The following is a 24,318-nucleotide window of genomic DNA, read 5'->3' on the forward strand; positions in this document are numbered from 1 at the left end:
TGGGACCATACCTCGGGCTAAGGAGCCGCAATTAAAATAATTTCCATTATTTTAATATCTAGAAGTTTAGAGATTTTTACTTCATTTTTTTCCTATGTCATTAAATATAAAAATAATAAGTAATTAAATTCAAAATAATTATAATATTGATCTCTAGCTCCTTCGTTTTTCTTTAATTTATTCATTATTATAAGAGTTGTGTTGTCCACACAAGTGACTTTTTTAGGGTTCCGTAGTCAACTAAGAACCCTTATATTTTCGCCATGTCCGTCTGTCTGTCCGTCTGCGGCTTTGCTCCGTAATCGTTAGTGCTAGAAAGCTGCAATTTGGCATGGATACATAAATCACGCATGGCGACAGAACGGTAAAATAAAAACTAAAAAAATGGGGTTCCTCCCATACACAATGATATTATTATCCATAAGTGAAGGTAACAAAAAAACAACAGTATAATATATTTTTTTTATTTAAGAAATGCACTGCAAATACGATTATAATAATTCACAAAATATATTAAAAGCAAGCGCTGCTTTAGCAGTTATCATTCACATAAATTTAAAAGCGGCGTTTTATAAAAATATTACCTAAAATATTAAACGATTTGCCAGAAGATGTTCGTGTAAAGTACTTAAATGGTAAACATATAAAAAAAGTAATTAAAATGCACTTATTGACATCAGACGACACAAGCTACTTATACTAAGAATCCTACAATGTTTTCTTTTTTTTTAAATTAGACATAAGACATTAATATATGTATTGTTCTCTGAACTCCCCATCGGCACACAAACCTCCTCAAGGTTTTGCCTACGATGGGTCTTAAATTAAATTCTAGACTGTAAATTGTTTGTTTATTCAATAAATTAAAAAAAAAAAAATGCCTAAAGGGTCCTTATGCTCCATGTGCACAAGGACCCTTCTCTGATGGAAAGCCACAATTGTTTTCCTTCGTTAACACTATAAATAATGAGCTTATTATTCTTTAGCCTCCTAAAGCCCACCGTACAATAAAAAAGCCACTTGAATTTGAAATCAATTGTGAAGAGGAAACATGGTTGAATTTAACTTAACTTTTGTATTTGACATTTGACCGTTTGTTTCCCAATAAATAAATAAAAAAGCTCTGTTCCAGTGGTTTAAATTAGGTACATTGAAATAATTACTAAGGACAGGCCTTAGGAGCATAGCATAGATAAATAAAACAAGAAGACTGACAGTGTCTAAGTGTCCATACAAAATCGTTCCTCCAATAGTCAGCGCCATCTATTGAACGGAAGTTGAGTTACTTTGACCAGAGGTCTAAGCCACTTGGTTGCCACCGGCGTGGTATAAAAAAGCGCCGAACAAAATTGATTGAACCGAGAAGTTCTTTCAAATAATTCAACTTTCGCTCAATAGATGACTCTGCGGAACTTGAAGCAGAAACCAGGCCTACCGAGAACATCGAAAACGTCTTATTTTAATTATCTGCGTCCCTTTCGCTCAACTACAGCAAGGGAGATAACGAAAATCGAATTTTCGATGTTGGCGGTACCAGGCCAGAAGCCAGCGCCGAGCAAGATGGATGGAGACCAGCCCGCGAAGCCAACATGCCAATCGTTAACGCTCCGTAGCGTAGTCATCTCTCTCTATCACTCTTCCATATTAGTGCAACAGTGACAGTTGCGAATCGTTCGATACGGAGCGTTAACGATTGGCATGTTGGCTACGCGGGCTGCTGCGTTAGTGACGTCACAAGGGTGCGTAGCCAAAATACCAATAATTTACGCTCTGTAGAACGAAACACAACTGTTACTGTCGCACTAATATGGAAGAATAACAGAGAGATGATTACGCTACGCTACAGCGAGTTGACTATTGGCATATTGGCTAGGGGCTCAGGCAATGAACTGAATATTGGATGAACGCGTTGTATAGACTTGTCGCACTTTTTGTTTTATATATCCATGTCTATATGTATATTGAAACAGGGAAAATACAATAAATATATGACGGGACAAATATACATGGTATAAAAAATACACTAATGATACGTTGAAGGGCATATTGACATGTAATTCTGATTTTCTAAACGTAGCAATTTTTGACAAGTAAAATATATTTTTGTTTCAATTATATTATTGTATTTGCCCGGTTTTATTTCCTATTCGAGAATATCTAGATCAACGAAGGTATAGGTAAAAAACTTAAGTACCTACAAAATACCTGCTGAATGTGCCTACAGTGGTTTTTATAGGTAAAAAACTTAAGTAAGTCACCTGTTGTATGTAGTTGTGGCGTGTTCGAATAGACAATACATGTTTAAAAGACACACACAAACAAAATAAATGTCTATTCGCACACGTCACAACTACATACAACAGGTGACCTACTTAAGTTTTTTACCTATAAAAGCCACTGTAGGCACATTCGCATATTTAAAATGTATTAAAAATTACACTACATACATACAAAAGTTACAATGTCAATTCTAACTAATCATACAATTGCTGACGTACTTACACTACTTATCTTAGAACTTCAACTTCTGAAACTGCCAATATTTAAAGAACTACTAATTTCTTTCTAATTATTTCGATTTTTTTACATTGACAGTCTGTTCAATTTACTAGTCCCTTAAAAGAACTTTCATACATTGACATATATCTAAGGACTTACGGACAATAAGAATGGTGCCAGTACAGCGGTGTCACGCACACGAATTCGAGCCAATCGTGCAGTCTAACGAGTTCGCATCACGCGCGCGATTGGTCGCAACTAGTTGCGTTCGACTGCACGATTGGCTCGCATTCGCGAGTGACACCACTGAACTAGCACCATTCTTAGTGTCCGTAAGGCCCGTCTTTAGATATATGTCAATGCTCTCATCATATTAAAAACTGAGATTCAATAAAAAAAAAAGGAAATACACTTGTACTTATCACAGAGGGATCCAATACAAATCACAATTTTGCAAGAATGAGGGATTTTTTCTCATTCTAACATACAGCCACGTCTCTTTCGTTCGACAATTTTACAAAATGTACAAGTGACAAAACATTACAATAGTCCCAACACAAGGCTTAAAGATAAAAAAAGAATATACAAGAAATATACATGTTAAATGTGTGTCACATTCAAATTTTATAGCTAATATTGCTTATTACTTTTTTTATATTCAAAGAAAACTAAAATGTTATTGATATTGAATAAGTTTTTATTTTTCAACACAAATTGATGTTTTGTAGCATAGTCATGTTACCAGTTGCTTTCTGTTTTTCATCACACTTGCTCGAAAAAGATCTTATTTCATGCAGGTGTACTGAACGACAAAGGCCTATATTGTTCCCGCGGGAGTTATACATTGTGAAGAAAAAACTAGGGAGTTGTAGTTTTTTTCTAATTATGTCACTAATTCATACAAACTAAGTAGCGTAAATGAGTTTTACTTTAAACTGACGTTTATAATTTAATATTTTTATTTATGTTTAAAAATATTTTTACATAATTTTCAATAGTGGCTGAATGCCGAATAGGTCTGTGCCTTCGACGCCTAACCTGTCAAGACATGACAATAACGGACGAATGTTTGAAATGTCACTGTATTTAAGAATTATTTCGCTTAAAATTTAATTTTTTCTTCGCAAGTGTGATGAAAAACATTGTGTTACTCCGGGGGTAGGAATAGTGAAAATTCCCTTCAAAATTTCATCCCCCCCCCCTCCCCTCGTTGCACAATGTATTATACTATTAAGCTTCGGTTTTCCTTATACCTAATGTTCCCTTCAACCCGTGAAGGTTGGCTTATTGTATCGTATACGTAAAGCCTGACCAGTAATATATGATCACGCGCCATATTGCGGAATTTCATTGGAACTACATTTATCATACTAAACTGAACTGTCACCCTATACATGAGAATAACAGCGCCCTCTTGACAATGATCATATATTGCTGGTCGGGCTTTACATTATACGGGGCGTCGTATTACGCACTTTCTCAGTAAAAAAAGGTGGCCAATTTTAAAAACGTAGGTGTGAAGAGTTGATTTTCAATAGAAAAATCGTATCTTGAACGAATAGTATAGTCAGCGATAATAGTATTTTACAGTACAGTCGCCATCAGATATATCGGAGCGGTCGAGGTGCTCAAAAATATCTGAACACGCACTCTAACGCCTTGACAATAGAGGCGTGTTCGGATATTTGTGAGCACCTCGGGCGCTCCGATATATCTGATGGCGACTGTACGTATGATGCTACTTTCCCCCATGAAAAGCTTGTATCAAATATTATTTTTTTGACAAACGACTTAGTATCTCTATTTTAGTACTTATAAACCCTACTTGCATTAACAAGGACTCTGAGCTCCCTTTTTCTAACTAATTGCATACTTTAAACTATTACCAGCATATTCCGCCAGTTCGTTAAATTCTAATGTATCCAGGATCGGCAGGGTGTCTAGAGACTGGTCGAGGGTCTTCAGGTGCGCTTCGAGGTGTCACCACGAGGTTCCTTAGGACGTAACCATGGCAACGAATGAAAGTTACACCCATCTACAACTCGTTCCCCAGGACCCAGAAGGCGTCCAGCGCGTAATCACCCAGTTCATTAAATTCTAATGTACTTATCCAGGATCGTCAGGGCGTTTAGAGACTGGTCGAGGGTCTTCAGGTGTGCCTCGAGGTGTCACCACTGACGTAAGGAAGTAACCATGGCAACGAAATGAAAGTTACACCCGTCTACAACTCGTTTCCCAGGACCCAGAAGGCGTCCAGCGCGTAATGAGCCAGTTCATTATATTCTAATATATCCAGGATCGGCAGGGCGTCTAGAGACTGGTCGAAGGGCTGATGGGAGTGATGGGTCTTCAGGTGCACCTCGAGGTGTCACCACTGAGCTAAGGACGTAACCATGGCAACGGATGAAACTTACACCCCTCTACAACTCGTTCCCCAGAACCCAGAAGGCAGAGTCCAGCGTATAGTCGGCTAACTCGTTAAACTCCAATGTGTCCAGGATCGGCAGAGCGTCGAGGGGCTCGTGGGTCTTCGGAGGGCCTCGAGGTTCTGTCGACCGTTGATCTAAGGATGTAACCATGGCAACGAATGAAAGTTACACCCATCTACAACTCGTTCCCCAGGACCCAGAAGGCTGAGTCCAGCGCATAGTCGGCTAACTCGTTAAACTCCAATGAGTCCAGGATCGGAAGGCCGTCTAGAGACGTGTCGAGGGGCTCATGGGGGTCATGGGTCTTCAGGTGCGCCTCGAGGTTCTCGTTGCTGGTGAACTTGGCGTCACATTGGGTGCAGGTGTGTCTGTGAACAATTACAATATTCATTGGAAAAGAAAAACTTATCGTGAGTTTCTAAAATTGCTAAATTTCTACATGGAAAAATGTAGGAAACTTCTCATATTTTCATATTTTTCCACATCGCCTATTCAGAAAATGGCGGCACGCAATTTCCTACTTTTCCTCTCTTGAGACACAAATAACTATTTCGTCCCTGCTAGGAGGGATCAAACTGGCACTTTTCTTCACTAGAACACTATTTGTTGATTTTTTCTTGCATTATTTAGCTTAATTAATATTTTGGAAATTAATCATTTCCTCAAGGGGTCCACTGATTACCAGTTCGGCGGACGATATCGGCCTGTCAGTTATACGCGATTGTCAGCTTTTGCTAATAACTGACAGGCCGATATCGTCCGGCGAACTGGTAATCAGTGGACCCCTTAAAATATGTGAAAAGCAATATGTATGAAAATATGCCTAATGGTAGCCAAATTATTTCCACCTTAGGGGTTAACATTTGAATTCCTCAGTATGCTCGGAATTCAACGTACGCCCTCGTCGGAAATATGTCATTTTTGCTCCCTTGTGACACAAGGTGAATGTAAGTGAATTTAAATTTTCTAAAATGTAAATTGCTTTGTTTCTTGTAATTTCCGAGAATTTTTCAATCTCTGCTCCAATTTTGCTGTAGGCTCGATACTTCACAGTGTAAAAATTAACAGTAAACCAACGGTTTTAATGTTTGCGTAAATGCCGACACCGCACAAGAACACAGTAGGGTTGTCGCAGACTTATACAACTGCTTATAAGGATAGCTGGATAAAACAATATGGGCAGCTGTAAGTTAGTACCGAGCTACTAACAATAGCGATGCATGCAGCTCGGGTGCGCGCGGCCCACCCCTCGCCCTAGCAACCCGCACGATTGCCCTGTCTAGACGGCTTCGTCAAACGACTGTATTGTTTTATAGACAGTGCTAAGGTACTGTACTCTGTATCTGTAGGTATTTAAATAAAAGTAAACAAAATCTACCCTCAAATGGCTCCTTAAGCCAGTTGAGGGTAGATGAAAACATTACATGATCAAATATTGTAGGTTAAAGTCAGGTCGTTCAGTCACAGATCGAGACGGTTTTTTCATGGGCGCCGGCAGCGGGGTGCAAGGGGGTGCACTTGCAGCCCCCTGGCAGGAAAGAAAATATATTATAAAATTACATGTTTTTTACGCGTTTGTTCTGCACCAGCATCAGAGCATCAATATAAGTCTGCAATGATTTTGAAATAATAACTGGGAACTATTGTAACACAAAAAAAATAAATTACTGCATCAATTCTTCTATTCCATTTATTATGCACCTCCCTGAAAGTAATCCTGGCGGCGCCCATGGGTTTTTTATTTGGTTGATTAACCAATAAATGTAATAACTACCCGAAAATGTACAAATCTGTTAACTTTTATTTAAATACCTAAAGATACAGAGTATAGAAACTTACCTGTTATGCAGATTGACATGGAACTTCAGAGCCGTGTTGAAGAAGAACTTCTTGTCGCACACATGGCACTGGTACTTCAGCTCGCCGTCGCCGTGCTTGCTGGCGCGGTGCGCGGCCAGCTCGCGGCGCCGCGCGAAGCTGAAGGGGCAGTCCGCGCACTTGTGCGGCCGCGCCTCCAGGTGGACCGTGCGCACGTGCTTCGTCCTGTACGCTGGGGGAGCAGGGCCACATGCCACATACGAAGTGTAATTCGTATGCATACATCGTTGTTGTGGGAGCAACAACGATTAGACCAGCGGTTCCTAACCTGGGGGTAATTATCCCCGTGGGAGTAAAACTGGTATTTCACGGGGGTAATAAGCTTAACCTATAAAAACTTAGACCTATAAAAAAACTATTAATGATTATTGGGAGGAGAGGTCAAATTAGGATCCCTAGTTAGTCTTAGGGGTGACAGGACTGAAAAAGTTAGGAACCACTGGATTAGACAGTACTGGAAGATTATGAAAAATAAACATTAGCTGGGTCCGCATTGAACGATCATACGCGCGAGGCAATTTCCTCACGCACAATACGGCCAGTGTAGACGTGCCTTGGCCGAGGCGGCGCACTCGGGCGAGGAAAACCCGCGCGCCGCCACGACCGAGGCACGTCTACATATACTGGTCGTATTGTGCGTGAAGAATTGCCTCGCGCGTATGCTCGTTCTGTGTGGACCCGGCTAATAACAGACGTGACACTCCTATCGAGAAATGCTTATGACGCTATGGGTATACACCGTGTTTTTATTGACGTTTAAGAAAACTAAATGGCGAAGTAATTTTCAAAAAAAAAAAAATTACATATAAAAAGTAATTCAATGTTCCATATAGTTTTGTTGTAACACGAGCATTACATTTAATTAAACCAAACAATTGAAAACTGTGACATACAATGTCATTTCAAACATCAATCGTCCGAGACAGTATTTACGTTTAGTAGCAAATGTACACACTCGTACTAAACACTAATCAATATGTAAACAGGCCCTAAGGTAAGTAAACACGCTCGTAAGGGCCTTATCATATAAATTTTTTTTATTGGTTATCTCCGAAATTGAGTTAATTAGAATACCGGTGTCTTTGAGAAAGTTACTTAATTTAAGCTCAGGAATGCACCCCTGCAATTAACGGAAATTAAAAAAAAACACGGTGTATATCATAATGATACATGTGGGTAGCTTGGTAAAGTGCGATAGGTACTGAATAAAAATTAATCACTCTTGGTCTAGCTATTTTGGTGGTTTTACTTAGATACCTGATCCCGAATACTACAATTAAGTATCATGCGTGAGGAAGTCAGCTCGGTCAAGTTTCGTTTAGTTCCTCGGCCCTCATGGACTATTCGTATTCTTCCTAGCGTTGGCCCAGCATATTGCCACGGCTCATGGGAGGCTGGAGTCCGCTTGACGACTAATCCCAAGATTTGGCGTAGGCACTAGTTATTACGAAAGCGACTGCCATCTGACCTTCCAACCCAGAGGGTAAAACTAGGCCTCGTTGGGATTAGTCCGGTTTCCTCACAACGACTAGTAAATATCAAATGATATTCCGTACATAAGTTCCGAAAAACTCATTGGTACGAGCCGGGGTTTGAACCCGCGACCTCCGGATTTAAAGTTGCACGCTCTTACCGCTAGGCCACCAAGCGCTTCCTCCTCGCTTGTTCCTCGTGGACTATTGGCGCACAAATAGCAAGATTGTATAACGCAAAAGACAATCATAATTCATACGATTTCACATAACTTATAGTCCGTCAAACAACTTTGTCAGTAGAAAAAGGCGCGAATATCAAATTTTCTATTGGACGATAACCCTTCGCGCTTAAGTACTTTTTTTTCAATTGCCGCTTTTTTCTACTGAAGGCTTGACTCCACAACGCATAATAGCTTAACACCCAAAGATTACTTCCAATCTCCACGATGAGTACCAGGATTATATAAATCAAAGGAGCTTGCTATTAGCATAAGCGAACTTATTATCGCAATACTGCCTGCACGTGCCGCAGTTTGAGGTACGTTTTAAAACACTATAGCTTCCAATATGACCACATAACTTCAAAATATTGTATGTGAGCCTATCAGAATGACTCCACAACACACCATGGCTTAAAAACCAAAAATACTACTACCAATCTTTTCGATGAGTACCAGGATCACATAAATCAAAGGAGCTTACCAGCATAAGCGAGCTTCTTGTCACAATACTGGCACGGGTGTCCGAGTCTACGTGCGCGGCCTGCATGTGCCGCAACCCGTTGACGTACGTTTTAAAATACTATGGCTTCCAGTATGGCCACATAACTTCAAAATATTGTATGTGAGCCTATCAGAATGACTCCACAAAGAACATGACTTAAAAATTCTACTACCAATATTTTCGATGAGTACCAGGATCACATACTTCAAAGGAGCTTACAGCAAACGCGAACTTCTTGTCACAATACTGGCACGGGTACTCGGTGACCGAGTCTCCGTGCGCGGCCTGTATGTGCCGCAACCGGTTGACGTACGTTTTGAAATACCCAATATGACCACATAACTTCAAAATATTGTATATGAGCCCATCAGAATGACTCCACAACGCATCATGGCTGAATATCCAAAGATAGTACAAACAATCTTTTCAAAAAGTACCAGGATCACATAAATCAAAGGAGCTTACCAGCATACGCGAACTTCTTGTCACAATACTGGCACGGGTACTCGGTGACCGAGTCTCCGTGCGCGGCCTGCATGTGCCGCAGCCGCTTGAGGTACGTCTTGAAACGCTCGCCGCACTGCGCGCACTTGTACGGGTCGGTTTTGGTGTGTACGCGCCACATGTGTGCGTTGCGGGTGTTCACGTTGGTGAAAATCTAAAAATTGAAAATTTCGAATTGTGGTACTAACAGTCAAGTGTAAAAATATGGGTGTACACATCTTACTCAAAAATATGTCCCATAGCATCTTATTCCAGTATAATAAGAGCGTAGTACCATATTTATGAGACAATTCTCTCGATACATATTTTTGCAGCTGACTGTACAAGTCGATTTAATAATTATACAGGGTGAACGGTCTTGGTTACTAAACGTTGTAGGCATCTAGACATGGGATAGCTTATTGCGAGTAAATTTATAATGAAATATACTTATTATCTGACGACCGGTCTGGCCTAGTGCGTAGTGACCCTGCCTACGAAGCCGATGGTCCCGGGTTCAAATCCTGGTAAGGGCATTTATTCGTGTGATAAGCATGGATATTTGTTCCTGAGTCATGGGTGCTTTCTATGTATTTAAGTATTTATAAATATTTATATATTATATATATCGTTGTCTAAGTACCCTCAACACAAGCCTTATTGAGCTTACTGTGGGACTTGGTCAATTTGTGTAATAATGTCCTAGAATATTTATTATTTATTTAACTCATGACTAATAACTCCTTTTAACTTTTAAATGGATTAAAAAAACTCTCATTGTCATAATTTTTTTTTGCCTTACAATATAGACTGTCCTAAGGTTAAAATATAAATTTTCTATAAGCTGGTTAAGTCCTCAGAAATTACAGGATAACTTGGCAGGGAATAAAGAATTATTTAATTGAATTCATCATCAGTTAATACTCTTACTCATCAATCTACTTTCTCTTACTGTAAGACTCCATGGTAATATTCTTGGGAAGCAGCTACAGTCGAATCAGGTTATACGCGTGGAGTGGCAGGCTGTCGGCTCTCGACCGATTGTCATTTAAATTTGATTAATTGAAATAAAACCAAAATTCTAACAACATTAAAACGGCGTATGCCTTTTGAAGAATTAAGATGGCGCGCGAGCACGCATGCGATTTAATTTACATTGCGGACTATTGCAAGTCAGCCATCCGACCAAAAAAAAAAAAAAAAATGTTAGTAAATTCTTAAAAATAATGTTAGTGCTTAAAAGCTAATAGAAGAAAAAACCGACCTTGTCACAATATTTACAGGCCTGCGACTCCTCAGCGTTATGCGTCTGATATACATGTGACCGCAGTCTCTGTTGACTTGCAAAAGCCATTCCACAGTCCCCGCACACATGGTCCGGGAAGTGCGCGTTCATGTGGACTCGTAGGGCCTTGTTCGTTTCGAACTGGGTGGTGCAAAGGGAGCACTGCGTCTGGCCCGGCTCGAGGGTGAATTTGGGCTTTTTGGCTGGAAATAATAAAATATTCTGTAAGTAGCTTTTTCACAAGTCAATACATTTACAGTGACATGAATTTAAAAAAAAATTATGATAAAAGCCTTGCTTCATTTTGGAAAATAGCCGATACTTTTCAAACTGCTGAATCAGTTTTTATCAAATATAGCTAAGAACTGCCGCAAGGATACTCGCATTTACGTAAAAAAACCGCATCGGGATCGATCCATCCGTTTGAGAGCTATGATGCCACAGGCAGACATTACGAATTTAACAATGGAAGGCCAATGTGTATCAATGATGCAGTGAGTTAAATTGTGGTTCGTATGCCTAAGGACGAAAAAACCGCTCAAAATTGGCTGTTATCCCACAAAATATAGATGCTGCGCGTGTGCGCAAACTCATGATGCAAGATGGATACATATCACAAAATAAAAATCATTTTTCCCTTGGACAACTGTTACCCTGGCAAGAGGGACACTAAAAAGTTGAGTCATCTTTATAACATAGCCAATTTCTTAACGTGGCAACACTTTACAGTAGCTGGCCAGTGTTGCCCTATTAGGAGGCAATGTTGCCTTTGTTTTCTTGGATAGAAAATGAAATTGTCGGGTATAGGCGTTAGTTTTCAAGCTGGCCTTTACGAGCAGCAGTTACACACGTTAAATCATTTTCTATTGTAAGTAAAACCGCACGTGCATACTTGCATAAAAAAAAGCTTGGGTCACGTTAACCGGTTATTGTATTATTACTACTTCTGTAGAAATTGCAATAATATTTAGAATGAACTAATGAAAAAAAAGGGTGCGAGACTATGTGGTCCCTCTACAAGGCGAGTCGAACGCTACGGAATCAGTCTAAAATGTCTCATCGAGATGTGTAACAAAGGAGCGCTATCGGAGAGACTTACACTGGTTTTTTAAGCATTGGACAATCCCGCGCTCAGGTGCCATTAGTTTTTTTTTTGCAGATGCGGTTTTCCTTACAATAGACAAAGCATTAGCCATAAGGGCCAGCTTGAAAACTAACGACTACCGTATACTACCCTGCTGTAAAGAAGCACTAAAGAATTTATTGAAATTCAACAATCGCATTTGCAAGCAGAGGTTAGCTGTACAATGTGCAAGTTGCGGAATATCGTCAAAATGATGGAAAATCTCTGGAATATTTCAGGAAAACTTAACAGGAAACATAGGAAACTTTCATTTTGGATATGGAAAATTACAATTCTTATACAAAAATATGAGAAGTTGGCAATTATGGAAACTTTCCCACAGCACATCAGAGAGCCTACTGCAGACACCGAAGTTCGCAAATTACGGACATCTTTGTTAGTTTTGTTTAATTAGAGTGATAGAGAAAGATGCCTGTAAAAGTAATAGCACTAAATGTTCGCAGTTGCAAGCAGAGCAAATACATAAACCTTACCATTTTTTACTTTCTTTGGCTTTTTATTTTTCTCCTCTTGATCAGTACTTGGTGCATTCACCAAATTCCCTTCTATTGTTATGATTTTCTTACAAGCTTTCCCTACATCATCTTTTATATTATTTTCTACTTTATCAGAGTTTTCATGATTGATCTCTACAGTTTTCTTTTTCTTAGTCTTTCTTGGTTTCACTTTACTTTCAATATTGTTAGGCAAGTTTTCTTTAACAACTTCGTTTTTTCGTTGAGTTTTTTTCACTTTCTGCTCTGCCTCTTCCTTAGTGATGATGACATCATTTTCTAAATCAATCATATAAGTATCAAGTTCGTTTGTTTCTTTATTTTCATTGATTTTGTCTAAGGTGTAAGATATTTGTCCGGTTTCTGGGTTGAGGACCGACTTGATGTCATAGTCGTTTTCAAATGTATGTTCGAAGTATTCAAGCTTGGAATATTCAGTTTCTTCTGCAACAGCATCTAGAAATCATTGATCAAAAAGTTGAGTTCCGGTTGAAGTTTATGTTATGAAGTATTTTTATGCATGTTAAACAGAAACAACGTACAGTGGCGACAAAAAATCTATCATATTGCTATTTTTATGCAGGCATTCATTTAAAAATTTGTGAAATTATTATTATTATTTATTATTATTATTTGGTTTAAGACAGGCAGCTGATGCTGGTACGTCTAAATCAGAGCTCACTACACGATTTCACTGCTTAGATAGTCTGTCAAGATTGTTTTTAAATTGATTCACACTACAAGAGTTCACAACTTCAGAGGGTAATTTGTTCCAGGCATTTACTATTCGGTTTGCAATAAAGTTTTTGCTGATATTTGTTTTATGCTTTGTTGTTACTGTAGCATACTCTATAAACGCACCTGTCATAACATTCTTTGTAAATGCAACGTGCTGTAAAACCTTACCAAGTGTCACTATGACAGCCCCCCTCTTGCTTTATATCCCTGACACGGTACACAGCTCGCTATAATATTAATATTAATAATATTGTCATATCTATAAGAAGACGTTATTAATAAATATCCGAAGACTTTCAAGTATCGTTTTATTGAAGATCATACATGGCGCAGCCGAAAAGGAGTCAAATTCAGGAAGATTAAACTGGATTGGATAAGATAACCTACAAATCGCTACTGAGTGCATATGTTCATTGAACAAAGACAAGTGAAGATTAAGAAGATTTTAACGAAATGTTTGCCGTCGAATATAAAATGCCCGTGGGGCTCAATTTAGAAGATATCGAAAACTGCTGGCCGCAGTGGCAACGTTTCAAGCTATCTTTTCGCAACTTCGTGCTAGCGGCGGGGTTAGAAAGAATATCGGAAACAAGAAAAGCAGCAATACTTATTAACTGCGTTGGCCACGAAGCGCAAGAATTATATTTTAATGTTCTTAAAGTGGAAGGCAAGGACAAGCTAGAGGAGGTGATCGAAGTTTTCGACGACTACTTCAAGCCGAAACAAAATGAAATTATAAACAGATACAATCTTAACAAGCGGAACCAAGAAGAGGGAGAAACATTTGATGCTTTTTACACAGCAATAAGAAAACTAGCGGAGAATTGCAACTTCGGGGACCAGAAAGAGAAGATTCTTCGGGACAAGATTGTTATTGGTGTTCGGGAGCAACGTATCCAACAGAAGCTACTTGAAATCAAGGATCTCACTTTGGAGAAGGCCATCGACATCTGCAGGTCTGCAGAGCTGTCCAGAGAATTTGTGAAGACGCTCAACAACCCGGAGGTGCATGCAGTTCAGACCGGCCGGGCAGCACAGCAGTCCAATAAAGCTAAGTATTTCAGTAATCATAAAAAGACTATGTCTCAAAATGTTAATATGGAGGGTCGTTATAATAGATGGTTTTATAACTGCAAAAAGTGTAACACCGAGCATGGTCCTAAACAGTGTCCTGCTTATGGTAAGACTTGCTCGAGCTGTAACAGGCTGAATCATTTTAGTGTGGGTTGTACTTTTTATAAGAGACGGGTTGATAACATTAATAACAATGACATTGAAGAAGCCTGTAACAATGTTCATGACTTATGACTGTCTAATAATATTACTTATGAGGTTTATTCCATAGATTTGGGTAAAAATGATTGGACTGAGACGCTCAGAGTAGAAAATAAAAATGTTTGTTTTAAATGTGACACCGGAGCTCAAATTAATGTGATCAGTGTCAGGGATTTTAGGAAAATTGTCAATGATGATTACAATTTCAAAATATCTGAGACGAGAGTAATAATTAAAGTCTTCGGGGGTGGGAAATTGTTCCCAATAGGTAAAGTCACACTAAAAGTTTTTTCTAAAGCAGTTAAAAGTGATGAAGTCATGACTGAGTTTTTAATTGTCAAAGAAAGTGTCAGACCAATCTTAGGATTAGCCTCATTAGTAAAATTGAAGTTATTAAATAATACTAATATTGATTCAATTGAGACTGATCATATTGCCACTAATATTTTAAAAACTGATCTGGTAACTAATAATAATAGTAAAAACTGGGTAATTAATAAAAACATCGAACTATTTCAGGGTGTTGGAGAGTTCAAAACACCACTGCAACTGCGCATTCGACCTGACGCTGAGCCTGTGGTGAGACCTCCACGGAGGGTGCCCAACTCCCTGAAGCCGCGCCTCGCGGACAAACTGGCAGCTCTGGTGAAGCACAAAGTCATAGCTAAGGTAGACCACCCTAAAAGTTTTGTTAGCAATTTAGTCATAATTGAAAAAAAGAATGGTTCACTTAGAATTTGTTTAGACCCGAAGGATTTGAATCAAGTGCTAATAAGAGAGCACCATTTAATACCAACCTTAGATGAGATTGTGCCAAAATTAAGTAATAAGAAGATATTTTCTGTGCTCGACCTATCAGATGGGTTTTATAATATTAAATTAACAGACAGCTCAAGTGACTTATGTACTTTTAATAGCCCGTTTGGCTGTTACAAATTTGTAAGGTGTCCGTTCGGGATCTCAGTAGCTCCTGAGGTATTCCAAAAATATAGCGAAACTGCCTTTGGTGACATCCCCGGAGTTATTGTTTATTGTGATGACCTTTTAATATGTGCTGACACTCAACAGGAACATGATGCAATTTTAGACAAGGTGTTTAGTAGAGCCAGAGAACACAATGTTCGCTTTAATAAAGATAAATTTCAATATAAATTAAAGCAAGTAAAGTATTTTGGCCATATTTTTTCAGAACAAGGCATGAAAATTGATCCAGATAGAGTCAGTGCTATTGTTAATATGAAAAGTCCTAATAATAAGAAGGAACTTCAAATTTTTCTCGGAATGGTCAATTATTTAAGAAAATTTATCCCACACTTGGCTAATATTGCAGCACCATTACAACTGTTATTGAAAAAAGATGTTGAATGGCTTTGGACAGAAATTCATGAAGATGTATATACTAATATTAAAAATAAAATCAGTACAGCTCCGGTCCTTCAAAATTTTGATGATAATTTGCCCATAACTATACAGTGTGACGCATCCAAAGATGGACTTGGATGTTGTCTACTTCAAAATGGCAAACCGGTTTGCTTTGCTTCACGAAGTTTAACATCAGCTGAGCGTAACTTTTCACAGATTGAAAAAGAACTCTTAAGTGTAACCTGGTCTACACGTAAATTTCATTATTACATATATGGACGTAAAGTGACAATACTTAATGATCACAAACCCCTAGAAAGTTTACTTAAGAAACATCTTCATGAAGTACCGTCGCCAAGGTTACAAAGATTGAAACTAAAACTATTAAGATATGACATAGAATTCAAATATTTACAAGGTAAATTTATGTACATTGCGGACTTACTATCACGCTCTTATCAATTGTCACAGGACACCGATGAGTCTTACATGTATGAAGTGATACATTGCATGGGCTTAGCACACAATTTAGAATGCTCTAAGGAACAAAAAACAGTATTAATAAATGAAAGTACCAATGATAACGAATTACAGATATTAAGAAATTTCATAACAAATGGCTGGCCTACTCATAATAAGGATATTCCTGATGGTCTACATAGTTACCATAAATTAAGAGGTGAACTGACTATAGATAACTATTTGATATTTTTTAATAATCGATTAATTGTTCCTAAAAGTTTGAGACAGTCATTCATTAAAACCTTACATGAAGGACACATCGGTGTGACAAAAATGAAGCAACTGGCGAGAAATTTATATTATTGGCCACATATTGACTCTCATATTGAAGAATATGTTAAGCGTTGCTTTCCTTGTCAAACTTTTCAAAATAATAATGTTAAAGAGCCACTACTGTCGCACAACATACCTTGCTTACCATTTTATAAAATAGCTATTGATATTATGGATTTTAAAACAAAGAATTATTTAATAATTTATGACTACTATTCTAAATGGTTGGACATCAAAAAGATAACAAATAAAAGTTCCAAGTCCATAATTGATGCACTGATAGAAATTTTTTCTAATTTTGGAATTCCGGCTGAAGTAGTATCTGACCATGTTCCATTTGACTCGAAGGAGTGTAAGGACTTTGCACAGGAGTGGGGATTTAAGTTCACATACACAAGTCCTAGGTATCCCCAATCGAATGGTATGGCGGAAAAAGGAGTTCAGATTGCTAAAAAAATGTTATACAAATGCTTAGAAGATAAAAGTGATTACAGATTAGCTTTACTAAAGTATAGGGCTTCACCCACATCTGGCACCAATGTCACTCCTAGTGAACTGGTAATGAATAGAAATTTAAAAACAAAGTTAATAGTTACTTCACAGTATTTACAACCAAAGACGATCAAAAATGCAGAAAATATATTTAATAGAACTAGGAATAGTAATGTAATAAATTATAATAAGAGATCTAGAAATAAGCAACCATTTGTTGAGGGTCAAGATGTGTGGTGGAAGAAGGATATTAATAAAAATGTATGGTTACAGGGTAACATAATCAAGTGTAATGGCATGAGGTCGTATGATCTCATAGATAAAAATAATGTTAAATATACGAGGACATCGTATCATATAAGGCCGGCATGATGACTTGGATGTTTCACCAGACCAGCCAAACAGTCACGGGGTTGGTCGAATGCGTAGTTTTAGGTTGCGTGTAATTAGTATAGTTTGTATATTATTTTAAGTCTCACTACCTTAATAGATAGCGAATGTCTTTGTTTTAAGGGGGAAGAAAAACCAATGTATGAGAGTAAACAACTTGTATTGCTAATTGTATAATATTAAAAAACGAAGTAATTGATAATTGTAAACTTATTTTCATTGAAAAGGGAAAGATGTAGCATACTCTATAAACGCACCTGTCATAACATTCTTTGTAAATGCAACGTGCTGTAAAACCTTACCAAGTGTCACTATGACAGCCCCCCTCTTGCTTTATATCCCTGACACGGTACACAGCTCGCTATAATATTAATATTAATAATATTGTCATATCTATAAGAAGACGTTATTAATAAATATCCGAAGACTTTCAAGTATCGTTTTATTGAAGATCATACAGTTACTAGTTTAAGATAGTGTCCTCTTGTGCGCGTGTTTGGATTTCGAGTGAAGAGGTCGCTTAGTTCTGGACAGTCGTAGTATCCGTGAATTATTTTGAACGTCTTGATCAAGTCGCCACGTTCACGCCTTTTTTGTAGTGTTGACAGGCCCAGCTTGACCAATCTTTCCTCATACGAAAGTGACTTTAACTGCGCGGGAATCTTAGTAAATCTACGCTGCACTCGCTCGATCATATCAATGTCTTTTTTGAAATATGGATTCCATATCTGAAAACCATATTCCAGAATTGGTCTTATGTAGGTCTTATATATTTTAAGCATCGTTTCGGTGGTGAGAATACGAAAAGCTCTTCTATTTATTTATTTATTTATTTAATCTTTATTGCACAAAAGAAAACAATCTTATAGTACAAAAGGCGGACTTAATGCCACGAGGCATTCTCTACCAGTCAACCTTAAGGCTAAGCAGAGAGATTGAGAGCGGTGCTACAATTACAATAGCAAAACAAATCAAGCAAAAATACATGAAATAACATATACATACAAACATAATACACACATACATATATAAATAAATATGTATATATATATACATATATATAAATAAAGACGAAACATCTGAAGCTAATAAATAAATACATTAAGAATCTTTCATTCTGCTAGCAAAGAAAGCACGTAATGATTTTTTGAAAGCGAACTTATTTGGCGCATTTTTGATGTAAAAAGGAAGTCCATTCCAAAGACGCGCCACCTGCACGGTGAACGAATTTGACATGAACCCAGTCCGGTGAAGAGGGATGGACAGAGACATATTGCCAGAAGAGCGAAGTTGACGGTCGCGGGTAACGCCATAATATTGAAAGAAGGATTTGAGGTATTCAGGAGAATGTGGGTCGTTAAGCACAGAAAAAAGAGTGGAAAGCAAGCGAATATTGCGTCGTTGACGAATGGGAAGCCAGCCAAGTTGTGCGCGAAAAGAAGAAACGTGATCATATTTGCGGAGGCAAAAAACGAAGCGAATGCAGTTATTAAGCAGGCGGTCCAATTTATCGAGCAACTCTTCGTTTAAGTCCGGATAACACACATCACCATAATCAATAATGGGCAGTATAAGGGTGTTAATTAGTGCAACTTTAGTTTTGATCGGTAAGAAGTGCTTCATTTTGTTGAGAGAATGAAGTGAGCCCATGACCTTACGGCTGATTTCAGTAACCTGTGCTCTCCAACTCAAGGTACTGTCTAAAAGCACACCCAGGTCTTTAACACTTTGACTAAATATTATTGGGGAGCCGTTAAAGTTTACTGGTGCAAGTGCGTCCAAGTCTAGTTTAGTAAGCTGTTTGGAACTACCTATAACAATAGCTTGGCACTTAGACGGATTTACAAAGAGGCCAAACCTCTCGGACCACTGCTGGATATGTAAAAGGTCTAGGTTTAGTTTACCAATGCAAGTTGGAACGTCAGTCACGGAGCACTGGTCGTAGAGTTGCAAGTCATCAGCATACAGATGGTAGGAACAGCGAAGGTCAGGTGTGATAAAATTAATAAAAGTAGAAAAAAGAAGTGGAGATAAGATACCTCCTTGAGGCACGCCAGTCGCCAGGTCACACCAGTCAGACAAAGACCGGTCAACTCGGACTGCCTGCTGGCGGCCTCGCAAGTAGGCAGCAAACCAGTTAAGGGCTATTTCAGAGACACTCATATGTTTGAGCAAGGCAAGGAGAATGTCATGGTCAACGGTATTAAACGCGTTAGAAAAGTCAATAAGAATAAGCACCGTGACCATTTGCCTCTCCATGCCTCGCCTGATGTCTTCTGTTACCTTGAGAAGCGCAGTACTGGTGCTATGACTTGGTCGGAAACCTGACTGCAAAGGGCTTAAAAGGTTATGCGAGTAAACGAAGACGGAAAGTTGTTTATGAACAACTGCCTCAGCTATTTTCGAGAGGAAAGGAAGAATTGAAATGGGCCGAAAGTTACTGAGAGTGGTGGGATTACTAATTTTAGGCAGTGGAATCACAAATGCTTTACGCCAAAGAGAAGGGAATTCGCCAGTGGCCAGTGAAGTGTTGATAATGTCAGCAAGTACAGGAAGTACGCAGTCGAGGACCGACACAATCATGTAACGACTCACATCATCACAACCTACGGCTTTTGACTTGATAGCTTTAATAATGACCTTTATGTCAAATTCAGAAACAGGACAGAATGAGAAGGAATCTGAGATAAGAGAAATCAAAGAAGAGATGTTAGAAAGTGTAATGGCCTTAGTAGCGGTGTCAACAGAAGGAGCGGAGGAAAAATGCCTGTTAAGGTCATTGAGAGAAAAGGAACTGCCATTAAAACTGTTGGGGGATTTTCCCAGGCCAAGAGATCTGAGGAATTTCCAAACATCGGCCATAGACGAAGAGGAAACATTACGGTGAATAAATCGTCGCTTCGCTGCACGTACCATCTGGTTGCAACGATTACGAGCTGATTTAAAGAGATTCCAGTTCTCATCCGTGCGGTCACGTTTAAAGAGCCCGAAAGCTCTGTTCCTCCTTCTCATTGCCATTCGGACGCCCTCAGTGATCCAAGGAGCCGGTGGACGCCTTACTCTAACAGTATGAACAGGCGCATGCTTGTCAAAGAGCCCCAGAATCGCATCATTAAACAGAGAAACCTTAGCGTCAGTTGATGAGGTCGAGAGCACAGGAGACCAATCGATAGCAGCGGCATCTTTTAAAAGAGATTCAGGATTAATCTTGGCGAAGCTACGCATATGAATTAGAGCCGGTTTGCATTTAGGTGCCTTGATTTTGTAGGATGCATATATAAGATCATGGTGAGAGAAACCTGGCGCCATGAACTGCCCTAACTTAGTGACAAGACTTGGCGATGAAGTAATGATCACATCGAGCCAAGTGTCCGATGACGCTGTATGATGAGTCGGATCCAATGGAAGAAGAGAGAAACTGACCGACTGAAGTAATGACCTAAGTTTACGAGAATGTGACGTGTCTTTCAGAAGGTCAGTGTTTAGATCCCCCATGATAAGGTGATGTGCGTAATCAGAACTCACGGACTCAAGAATTCGTTCCAGATGAGAAAAGTAGTCGACGGTGGGGGGACTATAAATTACACCCAGGACTGCCTTAACCCCTTTGACAATCACCTCGAGAAATATCCATTCCGCTGAGCCAGTGTAAAGAGAAGGAGTCGAATTTAACAATTTGTACGGAATGGTACTTCTAAGGTAAATGGCTACGCCACCACCGCCCTTGCCAATTCGGTCATTCCTGATCAACACATAACCAGGCAAGGCATAGGATGTCGAGTCTAGGGTAGGCTTTAACCAGCTTTCCGACACCAAGATGGCATGGACAAAGTCGGACTGAAATGTCTCAATAAGTTCACTATAGTGAGAAGGGATACTTTGGGCATTAATATGGCATACATTAAAGTCACCGGAGTTGAGAAATTCGCGAGACACGAGAGTGCCCAAAGTGTGAGAAATATCAAAGGAATCTAGAGAATGAAAAGAAATACTGTCAATACTAGCAGAATAAAAAGTTTCATCGTCAGACATAAATAATTAAAATACGTAATAAATATATAATAATATGACTACAAAATATTTATAAAAAATAAATTATAAATACAAGATATAGCCACAAAAAAAAAACTCTGCTTATCCTGCTGGTTAGCTTGTGAGATTACAGAATAAACAACTATCGGAAATTAAAAACAAAGTAAAATTACATAAATGGCAGCAGGTCACGATTATAATGACAAAACATACTATTGTAGTAAACAGAAACGGTTTAAACATTGACTCAAACTCTCCAGACTAAACTGACGTCAAAAATGTCAATGTCACTGTCAGACCAGCTAGTGTGAAGTGTGTGCAAAAACAAATGAAATTATAACTAAAAAAAAAACGGGTAAGATGACAATATTAACAAATGGACTATGAACTACCTACTGCCATGGTGAAGATAACATAAAAAAGGAAACAGGAGAAAAATTGAATACAACACACTACAAACTTAGAAATTATGACTTCCCGGCACGCCGGGGGCGGCCGGTCTGGTTGCTGGGGACATCTAAGACGGCATCGGCATTCTTCGCACCAGCAGCGCCGGAGTCAGGCGTCGACGACGAACGAGGCTGCTGGTTGTCGCTAAGAGGCTTCAGGCGCTCAACATCTTCATTCGATTCAATGCGTTCACGCCTGCCCGAGGTCAACTTTACAAAGATGTTGCCACCAATGGACCAGCAACTTCTCATCCCAAAAGCCTTACGTGCCTGCACAAACAATGCTTGCCGCTGAGGCGTAAGGAACTCAGAAATGGCGTATGTGGTTCCCTTACAAGAGGTCTTCTTCTGCCACACAGTTGACTTTAGGTCCATATCAGTGAACCTCACAAGAATAGGCCTGTTGCGACCCTCAGATGGCTTGCCAAGTCGGTGACATGCTTTAAATGAAGCAGTCGAGACACCGGAGATTTTTAATTGGTCAGTAATAATGTCAGCGATGCGCAAACTTACAGTTTCGGCCGGATCCTCTGGAACACCATTGAAGAGTAGATACTTTCTCCGATGTCTCATCTCCATAACATCCTGAGCGTGGCTAAGGCTTTTAATCTGGTTCCCAAGAAGTTTCATCAAGCTCAATATTTGCTCCTTAAAAATTGAAAATTCCTCACTAAGACTGGTGACTGTCGCCTTTGCTGCCGGTGACCTGTGTAGCTTGGCTTCAAATTCAGCGAGCATCTTCTGCACTCTTGTCTCCAGTGACTTCTGTGACTCGGCAATATCTGTGTAGCTTGACATTGTTGTAGTGTTGCTCTTATAGGTTATGTACTTGACAGTTTTGTAACCAACAGGATAGCAAGTACTTAAAGATTGATAATTAACACATGTACAGTGTCACAAATATTACTGCAGTGAATTTGTAAGTTAATTAGCACTTATCTTTGGAATGGGCTTAAAAATGTAAGTATTTAATATATATTACAATAAATAATTCAACAGTGCTATGTTACTTTTTTTATGTCTACCACCCAAAAAAAAGCTTTTATGTAGATTATAGAGTTGGCCTTTTTTACCATTTTTGAAATATGGGGTTCCCACTTGAGATCGTTGGATATAATGACTCCCAGGTCTTGTTAGGTCGTGACTCCTGCGAACTAAATTAGACTTTATATCATATAAACAATGATTGTATCATCATCATCACACCGTTATATACTTACGTCCCACTACACTTGGCAGACACGTTAGCACAATGCGGATTGAGGACTTTACACACACCAATGAATGTAAGTTATAAATATTTAATTGCTTATTTCAAACACTTAAAAGTGAATCTTATCAACAATAAAACCTAGATGGATCAATGTTTCATTTGTCCCTATATTGTAAATTTCATTGAAATCATTAACGACGTTTTTGAGATTACCAAAAAAAAAATTAAAATGTATCTGAAAAAATATTATAGATTATTTGCCCCTACTTTATATATGCAAGTGTTATTTTAAACAACAAACTTCTATGAAATAATAATGTTTACTTAACACTTGCACAGGCTGGGCTATCAAAATTGCTGCCAAGTTAGCTTGGTCTGACTCTACAATGCTTATATACTTGCTAAACATAATATACTAAGGCATATAGGATACTGAATTAAGTAGGGGGTATCAGGCCTTTAGCGCAACGGAGATTTTATTGATAAAAATATACACTTACCTTGTAAAACAACCAACTTGTTCACTGCTTGTATTATATCATTTTTAAATGTATATGCCCTTCTCAATTTAATGCTGCAACCAGTGCACATCGCATAGAGACCTGAGTCCCGCCCAATCTGTAAAAAAAACAATTAAACTAAAAGTCATTGTTCATTCCTTAAAAAAATATATGATACACTTATGGTGTAAGAAACATGGGCAGACTATGGTTAGTTGACTGCAACGTACAATTACATATAAATAAGAAAAGAGCTAAACATTTTTTTGCCATATTAACAGCAGAAATTCTCGGAATATAGATATCCGTGTGAATTGCAAAAAGCTGACACACCTATAACCCTAAAGCAGTAATAACAAGGAGATACAATTTGTAGTGAAATTTTAATTACCTCAATGCTGAAACAGTTTTTAATGACTTCAACGTATAATTCCTCTTTGTCATTGCAGATATTATAAGTGGTGAAGATGTTCAAGTTGCCGCCGGTTTTTGAGCAAACGAAACAATTCTTTTCTGCTTCAGTAGTCATTATTGCTATAAGAAATATATTAGAAACACCTCCTTATTCGTGTCTCACTTATTGTACCAATAAATCTGTATTTTCCATAAGTTTATATCGTACACCGCTTCTGTCCTTTTTGTTTTTTCTATTTATTGTATCG

The 24,318-nt window shown here is 38.5% G+C and overlaps 2 protein-coding genes across 2 annotated transcripts; both read right to left on the minus strand.

Moving 5' to 3' along the window:
• Window positions 1-450: 450 nt before the first annotated feature.
• On the minus strand, window positions 451-24,302 carry LOC133531423 (zinc finger protein 160-like). The gene is made up of 8 exons (XM_061869628.1): window positions 24,048-24,302; window positions 23,657-23,774; window positions 12,390-12,866; window positions 10,752-10,975; window positions 9,470-9,662; window positions 6,768-6,978; window positions 4,859-5,296; window positions 451-4,658 (listed from the first exon to the last, which is right to left on the minus strand). The coding sequence occupies exons 1-7, from the start codon at window positions 24,183-24,185 to the stop codon at window positions 5,104-5,106; spliced, it is 1,554 nt and encodes a 517-aa protein (XP_061725612.1). The 5' UTR covers window positions 24,186-24,302; the 3' UTR covers window positions 451-4,658; window positions 4,859-5,103.
• LOC133531507 (uncharacterized) lies at window positions 21,651-22,974 on the minus strand. The gene has a single exon (XM_061869768.1). The coding sequence runs from the start codon at window positions 22,739-22,741 to the stop codon at window positions 21,962-21,964; it is 780 nt and encodes a 259-aa protein (XP_061725752.1). The 5' UTR covers window positions 22,742-22,974; the 3' UTR covers window positions 21,651-21,961.
• Window positions 24,303-24,318: the final 16 nt, after the last annotated feature.

This window comes from Cydia pomonella, chromosome 25 (genome assembly GCF_033807575.1).
Source record: "Cydia pomonella isolate Wapato2018A chromosome 25, ilCydPomo1, whole genome shotgun sequence".
Classification (NCBI taxonomy): Eukaryota; Metazoa; Arthropoda; class Insecta; order Lepidoptera; family Tortricidae; genus Cydia; species Cydia pomonella.